We start from the raw sequence: 16700 nt of genomic DNA, 5'->3' as shown, positions 1-16700 counted from the left end.
GCATCACGATCAACACCCTTGGTATTTAGAGTTTAAAGTTGAGTAGAATTAATTTTAACAAAAACAACAATGTCTTCAATAGTTTGTTATACAAGCACATTAAATTTGAGTATATTATTTTTAATTTTTAACTTAATAGTTAATGCACATATGAACATTTTTGCATATAAAGTTGATGTAAAGTTTTAATCAAATTGAAATATAAATGGGTAAAAGATTGCATTATCCTGCCGATGTCATGAGTCATGCTATTTGGATGCAAAGTTGAAGGATAAGAAGAAAGGAGGAGAGTAGTGTAAGAAGAAGGAGGCAAATTACAAAAAAGAAAGTGGTCCCAAGTTATACAGAAAACGGCGAAAGAGCAGGGATGAGTAGCGAGTACCAACCCCACCACCACTCCCTCAACGTTGCGTAACCGTAAGCTCCAATTCACTTGCAAATTCATCCCTCTCATTCCCTTTCTCTTCTTATATACATACACTACTCTTCTCTCTCTTCCATATTCCACACACTCTAACCCTCCATGTAATGCTTCCTCTCCAATATCATCAACCATGCCCAACACCTCCTCTCTCCTTCGGTACCTTATCTAATTCTCTCCTCCTCTCAAGTAATCATGTATCAGTGGATTATCGTGAGAGTTCACATGTATAATGATAATCACGTCTTGTCGGAATTTTGATACACTACTTGATTAACAAGTTCAACATAGCATATCATATTAACACATGATTATTATTATGTCCACAGGTGGATTAGCAAAAAGTTGCGACCAAGGAATTCAATTAGCAATGGAGATAGCAGCAGCGACACCTTTCACAACGGTGCCAGTACTGACACCGTTGTTGTGGATGACAATCCATTTAGCAGCGGGGTGGAGTGTTACGCCTGCACGCAGGTAGGCGTGCCGGTGTTTCACTCCACCAGCTGCGACAGTGCCTACCATCAGCTGCAGTGGGAGGCTTCTGCTGGATCGTCTCTGGTTCCAATCCAGAGCCGGCCCAAAAAGGTCCTCGGCTTCCGGACCGTGTCTGGTTTGACACGGGGGCCGTTCGGGCGGGTTCTGGATCCGCGGAGCAAGCGAGTGCAGAGGTGGAACCGCGCGCTGCTGCTGGCGCGTGGGGTGGCGCTGGCGATCGACCCGCTGTTCTTCTATTCGCTGTCGATAGGGAGGGAGGGGTCGCCGTGTTTGTACATGGACGGAGGGCTGGCGGCGATGGTGACGGTGGCGCGGACGTGCGTGGACGCGGTGCACCTCTTGCACGTGTGGCTGCAGTTCAGGCTGGCGTACGTGTCGCGGGAGTCGCTGGTGGTGGGGTGCGGGAAACTCGTGTGGGACGCGCGTGACATCGCGTCTCATTACCTGAGATCGTTGAAGGGGTTCTGGTTCGACGCATTCGTGATTCTCCCAGTTCCCCAGGTAAGGATTTTTCGTAAATTGCTAGTTTCATTCACTCTATCCCACACTGCCAAGTACAAACACTCGCTTCTTTCGTTCTATCTTCTTTCTCACTCGCACGTGTTTGCCACTTCGGTCTTCACTTTGGAGATTGGAGGAGAACAGTGGGGTAATTGAAAAAAGTAACGTTAATAACACCTTTCACTTGTTTAAAATTTTTCTGTTTTTTTGGGGTGAAATGACCTTTTTTTGTATACAATAATGGATCCTGTTGTCAAGTGTAATGGGAGAACAGATTAAAAAATTAAGGTGAAAGAACACTGAAAATTATGGTAACGAGTGTCTTATTAGAACTTTTTTTATATGAAATAAACTTTTGGTTCTTCAATTATTGCTCCCAACAACCTTGTCAATATTCTCTTTTTAAGTAAATATTATACTTGTTAAAAAAGCTGATTTATATTATTTTAGTTAACAATAAAATTTTTAAAAATATATCAAAGAAACGTAATTTTTTTAACAAAATTCTGTTTATAGTATGTGTGATTTTGATCCTTCAACTTTGTTTCAAGAAATAAGTTTCTTTATTTTTATAATTAAGCAAATTTGATCTCCATCGATTTTCCCTACTTAAAACCCTTAATTTTATCTTGTTTTTATAAAAAATAATGATTATGATGGATTAAGGATGTAAAAACAGTTTTGAACTTTAGAAGTTAAAATTTTTGTGAAAAAATAATAAAATTTGAATGATATTATAGATATGAAATTAACCATTAAATGTTTTCAATTTTTTTTATATATAATTGATGTTTTGGTTAGTATATTTTGAGTAAAAGAAGTTTTAGAAGAATTCGATGGATTCAATTTCTGTAGATTTGGGGTAGAAAATGAGAAACTTAAGGGTTTTAAGTAGGTAGCTCAATTTCTAAGTCTTAACGCACTGTGCTTATAAGGTTGAAAGTTTGATTTCACAGTCTGCTACTTTCCATCGAGTATTATTGGCCTACTAAACCATAGACATTTCAGTGATTTCACATGGTATGTAGTACATGTCAATGGTTCACAGTCACATCTTTGTCTTGGACCTCTTGGAGTTTTGGTATCTCCATTCATGTGTTGCCTCCTGCTCAATTGACTATATTGAAATGGCTTTTCTACAGCATGTATTAAATTGAAAGTTTTGATTGAATCCGAGTTTTTTTTGTTCTATCAAATCAGTTGCGAATTAAATTATATAGAGGGTGGCTTTAGAAGCCAATATAATTAGCATATACTCACTAGTCTGTTTTGTCTCTGCCTGTTTTCCTTCTGTTTGCAGGTTGTGTTTTGGCTGATAGTGCCAAAATTGCTACGAGAAGAGAAAATTAAAATCATTATGACAATAATGCTATTGATTTTTTTGTTCCAATTTCTCCCCAAGGTTTACCATAGCATCTGCATGATGAGACGAATGCAAAAAGTCACAGGCTACATCTTTGGCACTATTTGGTGGGGCTTTGGTCTCAATCTCATAGCTTATTTTATTGCTTCTCATGTAAGCAAATCCCACAACTGATGTTTGAGCCTGTCTATGATCAAGTTGTCACTAAATTCATTGCTAAAAAGTTCAATATTTTTTTCCCTCATGGTTAATTTATAGGTTGCTGGAGGGTGCTGGTATGTCCTTGCAATTCAACGTGTTGCATCCTGCCTCCGGCAGCAGTGTGAGAGAACTAATGGATGCAATCTTTCTGTGTCATGCTCAGAGGAGATATGCTACCAGTCTTTGTTACCAGCTAGCGCGATAGCAGATTCATGTGGTGGAAACTCAACAGTGGTAAGAAAGCCTTTGTGCTTAGATGTTCAAGGACCTTTCAAATATGGGATCTACCAATGGGCACTTCCTGTCATATCCAGCAACTCTTTGGCTGTAAAGATTCTTTATCCCATTTTTTGGGGTTTGATGACCCTCAGGTATATTGGTCAATAAACAAACTCTTATTGTTACTATTTCTCAAAGTTCAGAAATTTGTGCTTGTTCATGTTATTGTATAATATTTATTTATTTATTAATCTATATACTACACTTTAATTAAAAACTTTAAAGCTCAAGTTTATGAATCTTATCCTTACTTGTACGGTGTTCGACTTTCTCATTTTTACCCAATATGAGACTTTCACTTCACACTTGTCCTCCAATACCTCGTTAAGAACTCAATGTTACACATTAAGAAATATGTAATATTGTTTTATCTAGTTATTAGTTTTAATGAGTTAAGAAAATAGATTGCATATGGATTCATGCAAAAATGTTTCTTTAATGTGTATGATTGAGATGTATCCAAAGTTATATTGTACATGAAATAAGCCTCACACCTGATGTACTGAGCATCTGTGTGTTTGAATGATCCCTACCAATTCTTGCAGCACTTTCGGAAATGATCTTGAACCCACAAGCAACTGGCTAGAAGTGATTTTCAGTATATGCATAGTACTCAGTGGACTATTGCTTTTCACATTATTGATTGGTAACATTCAGGTATGCAAAGTACAATATTATTATAAGTAAATATGAAAAAATGCTGGTTATTGTTGCACTTGCTGAAAAACTATTTCATACTCAAACATAGTCTAAACAAATGGAATCATTGCTACTGTGTAGGTATTCTTACATGCAGTCATGGCAAAGAAGAGAAAGATGCAGCTGAGATGTCGTGACATGGAATGGTGGATGAGGAGGAGGCAGTTGCCATCGCGATTAAGACAAAGAGTTCGCCATTTTGAACGTCAAAGATGGGCAGCGATGGGAGGAGAAGATGAGATGGAAATGATCAAAGACTTGCCGGAGGGGCTGAGGAGGGACATCAAGCGCCATCTTTGCCTCGACCTCATTAGAAAGGTAAGTAATGTTCAAATGAAAGAAGTTAGATAAATGCCTCAATAAGTTGGCTAGTATTCTTAGATGTTAGATTAAGAATTTTTTTATATTAATAATAATGTTGTTTAATCATCACTACATCAAAACACTAGAATGTTGTTTGACTCCATCAGAAATTATTACAGAATTTTTCTATATCACTTTCCCGAAGAGAAATTAGTTGCTTGCTCAGCTGCCTCAAACACATGGGTCTCTGCTTGCATGATAGGCCAATCAATTGTTACAAAATTTTCTCAATAATCCTGTTACAAAATTCACCGCAACATGTTGGAGATCCTATATTGACTAATTATATGATCGAAATAGTGTATATATGTTAGGGGCAACTTTCACCCTATAAACTAGTTTTTTGGAGTAAAGGTTAAATTCAAAATTTTAAAATAGTATTAAAATCTATCCTTGTAGTTGTTGTTAGGCCTATTAGGCTATCCATTATTGGACCACCCTTAAGTGTTTAGTCCTGCAGATTTCATGCCCGAGATGTTCACATATTTATAGAAACAACAGTATTACTGCATAGGGAAAATTACATCATCACTTTGTGATGTGCAAATAACAAAACCCTTTTGCTATGGCTATGTAAGCAACCTCTCCTAATAAGTAATTGTTTCTGTTTGACAGGTTCCTCTATTCCACAACATGGATGATCTTATTCTTGACAACATCTGTGACAGGGTGAAGCCCCTAGTCTTCTCTAAAGACGAAAAGGTATTAATCATGTAAACAATTTGTATCATCTGAGACCAAATTTTCTTCCAAGCATTCCTTGTAGAGAAAGACCATCATGTTGTTATTGCCCTTGTAAAACAGATAATCAGAGAAGGTGATCCTGTACCAAGGATGGTGTTCGTTGTCCGAGGGCGCATAAAACGCAACCAAAGCCTTAGCAAAGGCATGGTAGCCTCAAGCATCCTTGATCCCGGAGGGTTTTTGGGTGACGAGCTACTTTCATGGTGCCTTCGTCGGCCGTTTATCGACAGACTTCCGGCCTCCTCCGCCACATTTGTATGTCTTGAATCAGCAGAAGCCTTTGGCCTTGATGCCAATAACTTGAGGTACATCACTGATCACTTCCGGTACAAATTTGCAAATGAGAGGCTGAAAAGAACAGCAAGATATTACTCATCCAATTGGAGAACTTGGGCTGCTGTCAACATTCAATTTGCTTGGAGACGTTACAGGCAGAGGACTAAAGGTCCTGTGATCCCTGTAAGGGACACTAATGGAGGCACTGAACGCAGGCTCTTGCAATATGCTGCATTGTTCATGTCATTAAGGCCACATGACCACCTTGAATGAAAGCTGGTGTGTCCATGTTTTTTCTCGTTATTGATTCTTGATCCTCAATAAAACTGTGTCCATGTTGAAGTTTCCGTGGAAGTCCTGGAATCATTCATGAAATGTATAAATAGGAAAAGCAAGAAAGTGAGTATGAGTATTTGAAAAATCACTGAGGCCCTGTTCTTTCATTTGATTTTAAGTTTAGAATAATGATTTTTTCATGGGATTTGTATCTTGAGCAATCCCCTGACGAGGCTGTTATGTGCTTATTGGATGATTGGTTGAGAAGTAGTAGAGTCAGTTTTACAGTTTTGTTCTGGTATCAGAATCTAACTAAATATTGTCAAGTAGTTATTTAATTTTATAATAATACATACTAAAATTAGATAATATATGACATTGTAATTTAAATATGAATTCAACTTAAATATAGCAATTGCATGAATGTTTTTCAGTTTTTTTTTTCATACATTTTATATAGCACTTGTCTGCCTCAATCCATGGTATCATTTATTATATTATATTATATTATATTATATTATATTATATTTTATGTATTATTGTATAAATAACATTTCTCAATGTTTTCCATACTAATATTCAATCATAAATTGTTATAAATGATAAAATTGTTAACTTTTGCTATAATTTATTTAAAAATCATGTATATGATTCTAATTATTTGAGAGTGTAAAAAAATTAACATTAGCATTTCATAAAAACATCAAACATAAATAATACTGAATTTATAATCCACATGTTTCTCACATGATCTCTATAGGACGTTAATCTATCAAAATCTAACATTTTTGGATCTAATATAAACCAGGAGAAAGGTATGCATTTGCAAATTAATTTTACGAATAATAAATTTAAATGAAAGATTTGTAAAGAGTATATACTAGTGAAGTGAATGAAAAGCAATAAAGGTATTTGATTTGGCCCCTTATGAAAGGAAACAAAACAGAAGAGAAATACAAATGGGAAAGAACAGAACAGAACAGAGCCTTTCATATGTTTTCGGTTGTGTTGTGTCCAAATTTGGAAATATATTGTGGTGAAGTGAGGTCATCATTTCCTCTAAAAATGGCAAAGCATTTCTGCCAATCCCATTCCCAAATTTTTCTCTCTTTTGTTACCAACCTAACCTATCACAACATGGGTCATGAAGGTCCTCATCATTTCATCCTCCCATTGGCTTCTCTAGGGTCTCCTACTTTCCTTTGGAGCCCTAGATTTTGCTGCTTTCTGCAATTTCAATTTCAGAGTCCTGATCTGCAGCTACATGTTCCGCTTAATTAAGTACCATCATTGATCATACCCCCTCTCTCTGTCTTTTATTTTAATTTTTCTTTGTTTTATAATGAGGCTGTGAAAAATTACATATTTATTGATTGCAGTGATCTAGGAAGGCAAATGGATCAATTGCCCAAATGTTTTATCTTTTTGTAAAGGAAATCTAAGAACAAAAAAATTATAAAATTTGATAACTTTAACCAAACCTTTTGTTCATCTTGTACAAAATGGATCATAAATGCAATTTTTATAATTGATACTTTGGAGGATGTAGTATATCTTATTTATTGTTTTAAATTGCACGTTGCAATTAGCAACATCATGGGAAATTGCTTACGAATATGGCCACAATGCTTTGTGGAGACCTCAAAATATTGTGGTCGCAATTGTGATTGTGGACTATAGTTTAAAACCGCTAACAACCTGATGTTGCTTGAAACCTATAATTTCCGCTAAGTGATTAATATAAGAGCAACTTCTATAAAATGTTGTTTGAATTGTATTTGATCATTATTATAACATTGAAAAAGAACCAACAAAGTGAATACTTGTAATGCTTCCTTCTTGATTTTACTGAGTTAGATGAGAATGATTTTTTTTTCTCTGCACTTTTGTTGCAGTCAATTGATCAGCCATAATGGGTGTAGCAGTTGCATCACCTTCGATTGCATGAGTTCTTTGCACACCTTCATGAATATTTGTTAGAAATGTGCACCCTGCAATGGAGTACAATATGTACTATAAATCTAAAAGAATGACAAGATTAATGATATTGCAATATGTCATGTTTCTCGACATTTTTTTATGGTTGTCTTCCTCAACAACTATGATAGAGATTAGCCTCCTTCGAATTGAATTTCTTCTCTCTTGAATGTTTTTGCACCCCAACTTCAGTGGTTCTAGCAATCTCAAACTCTGTAACTCAATATTTTTCATTTTTATTTATTGGTGACATTCTCTCTTCACTTTTAGATAGTTAACTATTTTTTTTTTCTTTTAGATTGTGCATCTAACCTTTATCACTCTATTTTTTACATTACAAACTTCTTATTTTTGTCAAAGGTACCTTGTCAGTGTGGAACCTGGCATATCAACCTAATGGGGTTGAAATTTACAAAGCAGGGACCACCTAAAATTGAGGATCCAAGTTTACATAATCAAATGATCAATTACCTTACCAAGAATTTTATTCGCAACTTGGTATCTAAGCAACGAAGAAGAATGCTTATTGCTGGTTATGATCTTGACATGTCATATATCACAGACCGAGTATTAGCAATGTCATTTCCGGCACAACGTATGCGAGCAATGTATCGAAATCCTCTATGGCAAGTCAAATCTGTGTTGGACATGAGACATTATGACCATTATAAGGTGCACCTTCAACCTATGGCCATGTATAGTGCATATTATCTTCTTGTCAACCTTCAATGTGATATTGATAATGATTATCCATACTTGTGTAGTTCTGCTCTAATGTCTATGTCTATTGAACTTGTTCATGGACATTTTTTGGTTATCAATCTTTGAATGTTTTGTTCTTTAAATCAATCTTTTTTTTGTTCAATTTGTCTTTGTTATTTAATCTAGTATAGCGCATGACAGTGGTTCGTGTCTTGTACCAATCTTTCAAATGGCACTAATGTCATATTTATTTGATGAAAAAGACTAGACTTATCCCCTTGAATTCAGGCCAATTTCTTGTGTACTTGTCATACTTAGAGGCCACTTGTGGGGTATTATGATTTTAGTTTGGCATTCCTTGCTACTGATATTCAGTTTTCTTGGGCTGTTTGATGTAACTTGCATCTTCATAAAAGTGGATGACACTATTGTTACCTATTTTTGCATTTGTCAGAATATACTCTGAAGATTGGTCAAGATTGTTTTCTTGTTTGGCAATGTTAACAGATGACATTTGTACCTTTCATTCTACTTTTCTCCTACCCCACTATCACTCATTGTTATAGCTAAGGCAATCACTTCTAAAATTTTCAGATCTATAATCTCTGTATAGAAGAAAGTTATGATCCAGATAACTTCTATGGACGCGTGGAAGCATACCCCTTTGATGATAACCATGTGCCATCTCTTGAAATGATCAAAGCTTTCTGTGAAAGTGTGGATTCATGGCTGTCAAGTGACCCAAAAAATATTGCTGTTATTCATTGCATGGTATGAGGGGTCACACTTCTTATTGGATCATTAACAAATTTCAAATAAATGTTTAGAATTTTATCATAATAACTTCTGGGGATATAAATAACTCAATAAATATCATAGTGTGGCAGATGAGGTTTTAATTGAGGTGAACAACTTCAATCTCATCTTCAAATGATGCCTTGACATCTTTTCGACGAGTTCTGAAGTTGTCTTTAGGTCTGCTACTGATTGCATTAATTTGTGTGGACTTGCGACTATTCACTCTCATTGATCCTAGAAGCTTATATTTGATATTTCTTAAAGATTATGTAAATTTCTTCCAATTAAAACTATGTATAAATATGACTCCCCTAATATATGGATGACCAGTGCAATTTACAGTCTTGCAAGCAAAACTTTGGTTGTATGTTTCTAAGATTAATTATTTTGCTACAAAGAAGAGAATTCTTCAGATCTTAAAAACATGAGTAAATTACTTTCTCCTCTAGTATCTTTAACTATAAATAGTTCCATCTTTCATTTGTATTCTTTGGTTCCAATAATGCAGGCGGGAAAGGGTAGAACTGGATTAATGGTGAGTGCATACCTAACTTATTGCGGCATGTCAGCAGATGAGGCTCTTCAATTGTATGCAGATAGACGGACAACCAATAATGAAGGAGTAAGTTATGTTAGGTATAATTCCAACAATTTGAAATGTAAATCTATCTTCATTAACACAAGTTTTGGTTAATGTATCATTTAAAAAAAAATGACAATTCACTGAATGAAACTAATAAGAAATGGTTTTGAATATGAAAATAATGTGTACTCTCTTACCCCAGTGAAATTAATGAAAGAATTAAGTTCAATTACTTTTTTGTGCATATGTGGGATCAGGTATCAATACCAAGCCAGCGTCGATACGTAGCATACTGGGATAGTCTACTTTCAAATTCTGTCCCAAGGGGAACTGGAAATGGACCGACAAAGGTGAACTTGCCTCAGCCATGTGGCAGAGAATTACGGCGAATCCGGCTTTATGATACAATCAACATTGACACAATATTCTTTGTTATCTCAGAGCTACACGAGGTTAGTTCACCACAAGTTGTGATACAACAATGTTTGGAATATTGATTTATCTTTCTAGAATGGTTTATGGATCCCACATTATATTTTTATTTTCTGTTAGCAGGCTAATTTGCAGTAGCTGAGGGTAGTATTAAAACATTTGGATCAATTATATGCTAATAGTCTCATTAAGTTTTTACAACACTAGTTATTGAGCCCGATAATTACTGTTTCACAACACATCTCATCAATACTAGTACTATTTAGTTTCTCTCTTTTTCTACCAATCTCTAAAGATTCAGTTGCACCACTACGAACATCCTTAAATAATGGATTCGATATAAGACTTTGTTTTTATTTTTGTCAAGACGGGTTCCTATTTGTTTACAGATTCCTAATGAGGTGTATCGTCCACCAGTGGAAGCTTATCGTGGCTGCTGTAGACAGATTAAGAAAGGGTATCAGAGAAATAATAGTCCTCGCTATTATATCTCTATTCTTGAAGGTGATAAAGATGGAAATCAATCAGAAACAGAAGAACCTCGCATTGTAGTTCAAATGGACACAGAGAGTCCAGCAATATACCAAAAATCATGTTTGGACCATTATTTTGATAAACCTATACAAGTAAGTAATCAATGACACCATTAAATGCCCTACAAACCATTATGACTGATCAAGCAATCTAATCAGCTTTGCTCTTAGAATCCTTTCTATTAGAAAAACATATGGAACTACACAACATCTACAAGAAGTATTGCTAATGGAGTTATTTTATCCAATATCAATTTTCACTTTTGTCTGCAAATATCTGATTTGACTTTAAATTATTGGACAGGTAACAGGAGATGTACGGCTCACATTCTATGAGAAAATGATAGGAGGGCGCCTGTTCTACTGCTGTTTTAATACAGCTTTTATTAGGAACAGCTTACTACAGGTAATCTCATCTCATCCTTTATTCATGGTATTATTAGTTTTGTATGCTGATATATTAAATGGAAGGGGATTATACCTTCAAAATGACTAAAACCAAAAGGGAGACAATATTTCCTTTGTCATGGAAAATCTCTTCAAAGTGAGGCTTATATAACATAAGCATTATACCATGAGATACAGAAATATAAGTGAGTAGACAAAACAAACTAAGTTATCATGATTTTAAAATGCATGATATTATTTTTAAAAGTACAGTTGTGAATATGAAATGAACTTCATATGGCATGTCATTTGCCTTCTATTGGATTGACATTCACAATTAAATAGAGAATCCACAGTAGTGTGTTTGACTGTGTTTTCCCTTTTGTAACTATTATTTTGTAGCTCCCAATACAAGAGTTGGACAAAGTTGGGAAGAAAGGAACATCAATATGTGGCCCTGACTTCTGCTTAGAATTATTGTTTGGTCCTGCTAATGCAGGATACTCATCGTCAAGTATATCCAATGATGAATATTCTAATGATGATTCTTTATAATAATATTTCCACATATCTTTGCATAATATTAAAGGCCATGTTCAATTTACTGCTGTAGCATATTCCTGCAAAATGATCCCAACAATGAGTCCCTTGTGGTGTGATGTAGTAAGAGCATTCATTCCTCCAACTGCTTTGCCGTCTAATTTTTCATTGGCCAAAGGCATGGAGAGTAAGTGTAATTTTTGTATTGTTAGTGATTGAGTAGCATTTTGCAGAAGATGAAGTTGAGAGCATTATAATGCAAAATTTCACTAGTTTTCTTGGATTTAATTTTGATGTTTAAATTTTATTAATCACCATTCGTGTAAAAATTCATTATTGAGTTTGACTGATGATTGCAGATAAAAAAATTAGCATTCTTTCAATGATTTAGCAACATTTTAATAGTGTAATGCCCTTTTTACTGAGGGTGGATCAAAAGTAAACCCTTCTCGATAATTTAATTTTGATCATCTGAAAAAAAAATCACTGCAATTCAACCAAATTTTAGACATGTCATTGATTTTCTTTTTTGTTGAGATTCTAGGTCATTAATATATCATGTATTATTGTCAACATGTCTACCACGTGTTTCTTTAGTAAATCAAACTATCAAAGTTTAAGAGCCTATTAAAAGGTCATGGTACATAAAATAATCCTTTCAAATTGGTTATAATAGAGAATCAAATAAGAACGTATATAGTTACATTATTAGAGGTGAAAAAAAAAAGGCTTGAAACAAGAGAAGTGTGACGTGATTTCAAGAGAAAGTAATTATACTCATAAAATTATTAAAATTGACATGTCATAAGATGTAAGCGAAAGAGCTAAAAAGGAATGAAGAGGATGCCAATAATGCATAGAGATGTTACTTAAAAATAGGAGGTAAAAAATTTCCCTTTTCTATTTTCTTTTCTCATCCAAATAAAAACCATTAGATACTGTAAGGCCCGAAAAATCCACATAAATAAAATTGCAATTGCACTTTTGACAGCATCATTCCCCCATTGCTAAGTAAAGTGGGGCTAGTAAGCACATCATTAAGGAAATATTCTATAGTCCAAGAAGCTGGGTGTTGGTAAGGTCCCCATTGTCATCTGTGAGCCTTGCACAGCATGCATAAGCTAATGCTAGTTTGTAGGAATCATTCAATCAATCAGAGACAATCTAGTCTCTGGTTTGTCTCCTTGCCAAGTACAGGCAAGCAGCCAAGCACAGTCAGAAGAAGTTTGACTTCCTGTTATTGCTGTTAGGTCAATGTCGCTGCTTTACGCATTGCATAATCTTCAACAATACTAATCGAACTCTTGCTATGGCGCAGAGAAAACTCTGCAAGTAGAATCTGGCATTCTTCCACTGTTAGATCACCATGACGGCCCTACAAACATTATGGAAATTTCAGTCTGCTAAATTTCAAACGGCACACAGCAAACTTTGATAATGACAGTCACTAACAAATTATAAAACCAGAGTTGAGTTTGATGTCATATAAACTTGTTTGAACAACAGATCTTGTTTAGTTATTTATTTACAGGAAATATATAAAATGGAAAAGAAAAAAGGGGAAAAACAGTGTTACTCTGAATAAGCACTTTATAGATGGCTTTGTTGATTAAAAGAAGATTGGAATATCCCATTGAAGAAAACAAATGCTCAATTGTAGTAGCATAGCAATTGGATTGTTATTAATCAAAATTGGAAATTAAATTGTTTTCCTATAGGAGCAAGCATATGATAACTTGTTTTTTCCCATCTCTACAATATCAATGTTTGAATCACAAAACCCAGATATAAGATTCAATTAAAATTGATTTGTCATTCTGCACCACATAAAGTACATAAACTAAAATCATTACCATACGAGATATTCTATCACAAACAGAGTGGTGCATGAGGATTCCCGCAGCAACTGAAACATTGAAAGAGTCCACCATTCCTGCCATAGGAATACTGCAATGCAAATCTGACAGCTCCAATGCCTCATCACTAATACCCCTGCAACAAGAAATAGCCACTGTTAAATACATACAAAACCTGAGCAGAAAGTAAAACCTAAGTTACAGGAAATATGAGAATTATTTAATATTTTAATTCAATGTAGAGACAGTTGGTTATCCTCTGACTACTAATAGTCAGCAGACTCAGTACTCCATGAACAACAAACATTGAGCATCAGGAAAATGAAGGAAATAACCTATTTTCATTCCCAACCACGATTGCAGTTGGGCAGGACCAATCTAAGTCATGAATAGAAACCTGTACACAACAAGAAAAAGGTCAGTAAACTTCACTGCATGTCATTTGAAGATTTTGCCTTGGATTTATAATATTAAACACAAATGGAGAAAAAAAGATTCATCAAATAATGAATGCAAGGCAGCAATATATACTATGATTACTGGTTGCACACAATTTCTCCAGATAAAACCATGTCATAAACATTCAACAAAATTTCAAGTTGGTGCTTTGGGGGTCAACTGCCTAACACAACCCTCACCTTTATCCAGACATTGGTCCCCTATGTACATATTTGTAACAAAGCACTGCAATGGGAATAAAAAATAGCAGAAACAAACCATACCGCATCCATTCCCACATGAGTTGTCGCAATTCGATAACCGCGTGATTTCAACATTTTAAAGCACTCCTTTGTAGAGTCCCACAGTTCAATGTCCAACCATTTCTCTGCACCCATGCTCACATGGCGATTATCTTTATACCTGCAACAAGGAAGCCAGGCAAAACATTTCAATTGAAAGCAGTCTCTTAACTGCAGTTATGGATTATAATAACAAAATCAGAACGCAACACCCCTCTTATAATCACCAGAAACAACAACAGCAGTTTCAACAATGTCCAAACAACACAGTTCATAACTCATAATAATAACACGTCAATAATTCTGAAATTCAAATCACGCATTGGCATTACTTCTGTAAACTCTAAAATGAGTAAACATCATTTTGGTTCCTGAAAGTGTATAGCGTTATCACATTAGACTATAAAACTGATCAAAATTTCTAGTTGTTTCATCCAAGTCCTTAAATTTATCTACTTACGGTCATTTTAGTCCCTAAACATAAGGGTTAAAATGGTAGTTTACTTTACACTTGCTAAAAACGATGCAAAAACATCAACATTACTGATTTAAATGGAGGCTTTAATATGAATTATGATTACACTATGACACATTCAATCTATCTAGAGTGAAAAAAAGAGTGCTACTAAAATTTCACCTCAACAACACCTTTTGTTGGCGTCACACGACACGACGTGGACGGACTGGACGCCAAGCGCGTCCGCGGACCGGAACGTGGCGGAGACGTTGCCGAAGTCGCAGAGCCCTTCCACGACGAGGCAGACCGAGTAGCTCCGGTTCCGAACCACGCTCCCGAACCTCTGCCTCCGGTCGTCGGAGATGCAGGGCGCGAGGGCCTGGACGACCTCGGCGCTGCTCAAAACGCAGCCGTTTCGGCAGCGGTAGGCGTCGAGGTAAGGGAACCAGCGAACGTGCGGCTCGTGAGGGAGAAGAGGCTTGCGGTCCATCTTCATCAGCGTGGAGACGCCGTCGGGACTCGTGAGGAGGTGCTGAACGCTCGGAGATTGGGGTTCCGGTTCTTCGAGTAGGGCTGACGTGGAACATCTCCGAGTTAGGGTTAGACGTTGGCGAGGGTGGAGAAGGGTGGGTTTGAAGAAGGAAGAGGAAGAAGAGAGGGAGAAACATGAAAGGGTTTTGCAAGCACTCATATTGCACAGTTCAGTAGTGACACATTCCTCGTTTTTTTTGGTGGATAGAGCGAAGATATTCGTTTGGGTGGAAAGGAGAGAGAGAGAGGAATTAAAGTTTTATTTAGGTAATTTACATTTTTTTATATAAATTTTTATTATATGAATTATTGAAATGAAATTTTAATTTTGATGGGAAAAAATAACACAAATAACATCTTAAGAATTACATCGAAATATATCCTTTTTTAAATTAAAAGTAATGTAATTACATATTGTTAAAAAAATCTATTTGCTCATTGAAGTCATATTTCGCTTACAATGGTTTTTAAGATTATGTTATATGTTAGGCCATTCCCAATCATGATATCTATCATTGTATTAAAAAAAAAAAGACATGTTTGTAGAGTATCTATTGTTGAAGCAGAATCTTAAATAGGACTAGGTCCTTATATAAGCATTGGATCTTAAATAAATTGCAATATGTATATGTTTGTATTTTTGTGAAAAAAAATGATAAAATATAACATAAGTGGTTGCTTGTGAGATCCATTTATTAAAATTTGTAGAATTTTTGAATCGGAGAAGTACCGTTCTTAAATTATAAACAGTAGATATAGGTGATGTGTAAGTGTGGGACTCATTTAAGAACCTCATACTTATACACTTATGGATTATGAGATTATATTTTAAAACTTAATAAGTATGTCGACTCAAATCTCTAAATCATATCATTCATTATTGGAGAAAAATTCAAATCATCCTAATAGCCAATAATGTGATTCTCTCAATAGTATCTTAACTGGGTCATTCTTGATAAGAAATACTTTAAATATATTCATCTCTCTACTCTATTTTTCTTGAGGACGAACATGTAAGACTTTAAACAATTAAGTTTCAATAACAAGTTTTTCACAATTATTTATTACATCCCATATATTGGTATTCATATAGAAAAAACATCCAAACTAAACTAAATTCTACTAATACCACTTCTAGTATTAGTGTCTTCTCCTCAATCCCCACTCTCAAGTATAATGTTGTTTGTAGCCAAAAAAACCCTATGTGTGTCACATTCTCTTCCTTCCTTAATTGTTGTACAATGACTAACCAATGACTATTAGCTTTTAGTTGTCCCGAGATCGACAAGAAATGATCTTATTTGATGAGTTTTATATTCTTAATTGTGCTTCAACTTTTTCTTTCCATCACACTAGTGTCAATTGCTACCGGTGATACCATGAAGTCAGCCTCACAATGTATTTAATTAGCATTTTCTTTAACTAATAAAAGTTAAGAAATATCAGAGTTATGAAAAGTTGAACAACGTTACAGCCACGAGAAACAACGAAAAAGTTCAAAACCAACCAAACGAGGTAGAGAAAGAAGCAAAGAAAGACATTT

General features: G+C 35.3%; 3 protein-coding genes across 6 annotated transcripts; 2 read left to right on the top strand and 1 right to left on the bottom strand.

Annotated features, from left to right (window-relative positions):
- Positions 1–244: 244 nt before the first annotated feature.
- Positions 245–5904, top strand: LOC100810471 (cyclic nucleotide-gated ion channel 2). Of its 2 annotated transcripts, none has more exons than XM_003531792.5 (8): positions 245–648; positions 751–1420; positions 2721–2936; positions 3042–3355; positions 3809–3920; positions 4044–4280; positions 4941–5027; positions 5130–5904. In XM_003531792.5, the coding sequence occupies exons 1-8, from the start codon at positions 617–619 to the stop codon at positions 5616–5618; spliced, it is 2157 nt and encodes a 718-aa protein (XP_003531840.1). In that variant the 5' UTR covers positions 245–616; the 3' UTR covers positions 5619–5904. The 2 variants fall into 2 exon arrangements, with proteins under 2 accessions (XP_003531840.1, XP_006585762.1); XM_006585699.4 differs by having other exon boundaries at positions 255–580.
- A 642-nt stretch (positions 5905–6546) lies between these two features.
- On the top strand, positions 6547–11919 carry LOC100809938 (phosphatidylinositol 3,4,5-trisphosphate 3-phosphatase and protein-tyrosine-phosphatase PTEN1). 3 transcript variants are annotated; one of them, XM_003531791.5, is made up of 8 exons: positions 6551–6902; positions 7959–8270; positions 8895–9071; positions 9607–9720; positions 9939–10133; positions 10503–10739; positions 10951–11052; positions 11436–11919. In XM_003531791.5, exons 2-8 carry the CDS (start codon positions 7995–7997, stop codon positions 11586–11588), a joined length of 1254 nt encoding a protein of 417 aa, XP_003531839.1. In that variant the 5' UTR covers positions 6551–6902; positions 7959–7994; the 3' UTR covers positions 11589–11919. The 3 variants fall into 3 exon arrangements, with proteins under 3 accessions (XP_014634710.1, XP_040874321.1, XP_003531839.1); XM_014779224.3 differs by lacking the exon at positions 8895–9071 and having other exon boundaries at positions 6547–6902; XM_041018387.1 differs by having other exon boundaries at positions 6550–8270.
- Positions 11920–12442: 523 nt separating this feature from the next.
- Positions 12443–15401, bottom strand: LOC100784283 (tRNA (guanosine(18)-2'-O)-methyltransferase). The gene is made up of 5 exons (XM_003530373.4): positions 14818–15401; positions 14152–14290; positions 13765–13826; positions 13427–13565; positions 12443–12948 (listed from the first exon to the last, which is right to left on the bottom strand). Exons 1-5 carry the CDS (start codon positions 15315–15317, stop codon positions 12820–12822), a joined length of 969 nt encoding a protein of 322 aa, XP_003530421.1. The 5' UTR covers positions 15318–15401; the 3' UTR covers positions 12443–12819.
- Positions 15402–16700: the final 1299 nt, after the last annotated feature.

The sequence above is a fragment of the Glycine max genome, chromosome 8 (assembly GCF_000004515.6).
Source record: "Glycine max cultivar Williams 82 chromosome 8, Glycine_max_v4.0, whole genome shotgun sequence".
NCBI lineage: Eukaryota > Viridiplantae > Streptophyta > Magnoliopsida > Fabales > Fabaceae > Glycine > Glycine max.
The sequence above is the reverse complement of the archived record's forward strand: the minus strand, read 5'-3'. Positions and strand labels throughout refer to the sequence as shown.

Bases quoted from the DNA above. Each gene is read 5' to 3' on its own strand.
- LOC100810471 (XM_003531792.5), top strand. From the start codon at position 617: ATGTATCAGTGGATTATCGTGAGAGTTCACAT. The intron at 2,937-3,041 runs GTAAGCAAATCC...GTTAATTTATAG, and splicing joins CTTATTTTATTGCTTCTCAT to GTTGCTGGAGGGTGCTGGTA. The intron at 3,356-3,808 runs GTATATTGGTCA...CAATTCTTGCAG, and splicing joins TGGGGTTTGATGACCCTCAG to CACTTTCGGAAATGATCTTG.
- LOC100809938 (XM_041018387.1), top strand. From the start codon at position 7,995: ATGGGGTTGAAATTTACAAAGCAGGGACCACCTAAAATTGAGGATCCA. The intron at 10,134-10,502 runs GTTAGTTCACCA...ATTTGTTTACAG, and splicing joins TTATCTCAGAGCTACACGAG to ATTCCTAATGAGGTGTATCG. The intron at 10,740-10,950 runs GTAAGTAATCAA...ATTATTGGACAG, and splicing joins ATTTTGATAAACCTATACAA to GTAACAGGAGATGTACGGCT.
- LOC100784283 (XM_003530373.4), bottom strand. From the start codon at position 15,317: ATGAGTGCTTGCAAAACCCTTTCATGTTTCTCCCTCTCTTCTTCCTCT. The intron at 14,291-14,817 runs GTGTTGTTGAGG...TCCTTGTTGCAG, and splicing joins TCGTGTGACGCCAACAAAAG to GTATAAAGATAATCGCCATG. The intron at 13,827-14,151 runs GTATGGTTTGTT...TGTTGTGTACAG, and splicing joins CTCATGTGGGAATGGATGCG to GTTTCTATTCATGACTTAGA.